Source organism: Egretta garzetta, unplaced genomic scaffold, assembly GCF_000687185.1.
Source record: "Egretta garzetta isolate BGI_Z169 unplaced genomic scaffold, ASM68718v1 scaffold481, whole genome shotgun sequence".
In the NCBI taxonomy this organism is placed as follows: domain Eukaryota; kingdom Metazoa; phylum Chordata; class Aves; order Pelecaniformes; family Ardeidae; genus Egretta; species Egretta garzetta.
In genome coordinates this window covers 624,187-625,486 of record NW_009258681.1, presented here as the reverse complement: position 1 = coordinate 625,486, position 1,300 = coordinate 624,187, and the positions used below count along the sequence as shown (strand labels likewise).

Sequence of the window (1,300 nt, the reverse complement as noted above, 5' to 3'; positions counted from 1 at the left end):
GGATGCAGGATGTGTCCCCCATGCAAGGGCGTGAGCCGGGGCAGGGATGCAGGATATGTCCCCCATGCAAGGGCGTGAGCCGGGGCAGGGATGCAGGACACGTCCCCCTGCAAGAGCAAAGAAGGCTTTTGGGAGGGGAAGCTTGAGGGATGTGGAGACTCCAGGGTACCCCTCTGCGTCCCAGCAAATCTGCGTGTGCCGCAAGGGTCCTGCTTCCAGGTAGCTAAAAGGTTGTGTTTCCTTGTCTTTAGGCTTCGAAAAGGAGATCTCCAAGCAGACGGGTAGGGGGGAGCTGCAGCAAATGCTGCCTCTGTTCCCAGAGCTGCTACCAAAACCTCTCTGAGACGAGTTTCTTTGGGAGCTAAAATTCTCGAAAAGCCCACGTGGGGACTTGGATAAAACCAGCGGTGATTTCCCACCAGGCGAGGGGGAGCCCGGCAGAGGACGGCTCCCTCCCGGGTGGGTGCTGCTGCTGGTGGGAGGGAGAGGTGCTGGGGATGGAGCAGGGCTGGTGAGGAGCCAGGGCTGCGGCCGTGGGAGAGCAACGAGAGCAAAGGCTGGGTTTGGGAGTGGCTGAATGACAGCGAAAGGGCAGAGGAGATCACGGGGAAGGGCTGAGCCGCAGGACGGGGCTGTGTCTCACGTGGAGGAGTCCAGGGCTGGCTCCGACGGCCGGTTGGCGCCTGCGCCTTCCCCAAGGGATCCTCAAACGCTGCTTTCGGGAAGGCAGCTGCCAGCAGAGACGGGGAGATTAATGAAAGCAGCCCTGGCTCTGCAGCCAGCAGTGACCCTGGCAGTGGCGCGACTGCACAGGGGCACCCCTGATGCCCCCCGAGGAGCCACCGGAGTGGCCCCGAGAGCCCCCTGCTGCAGGGGGACCCGTGCCAGCTTAGCCGCCCCTGGCCAAAGCTGCTCGAGGTGGCACGCAGATGACAACGAGATTAGCAACATCAGCAAAGTTGGCTTCCCTGAGACAGATTTAACTCGGCTAAGCCCCACAAGGACGTTGGGCAAAGTGAACCTTTTGTTTGGTGCTGGGGAGAGCGGGGGCAGGCTCTGCCCCGGCAGACAAGCCAAAACCACGGCGTGGGGGATTTGCCGTGGGGCAGGCAGTGGGCAGAGGTACTTGAAGGTGTTCAGGTCCATGCCTGCTTTGGGGAGATGCTGTGGGAGGCTGCTGCCAAAACCAGACAGGGCTGAACCTCCCCAGGGTTTGGCTGCAGACCCAAACTGGCACCCAGGGGTGGCTCCCACCACCGGCCATCACTTGCCCGTGGCTGCCGGGCGCCGGGCTGGGGGG

The 1,300-nt window shown here is 62.8% G+C and overlaps 1 protein-coding gene across 1 annotated transcript in view; it reads left to right on the top strand.

Moving 5' to 3' along the window:
* The window catches only part of TACC1 (transforming acidic coiled-coil containing protein 1), a gene marked incomplete at its 5' end in the record, with an annotated part of 21,650 nt that overhangs the window by 14,632 nt on the left and 5,718 nt on the right, over nt 1–1,300 (top strand). Inside the window, one exon of the mRNA XM_035888693.1 lies at nt 252–293. Within this exon, the coding sequence (XP_035744586.1) occupies nt 252–293 (42 nt within the window). The remainder of the gene's footprint in view (nt 1–251; nt 294–1,300) is intronic.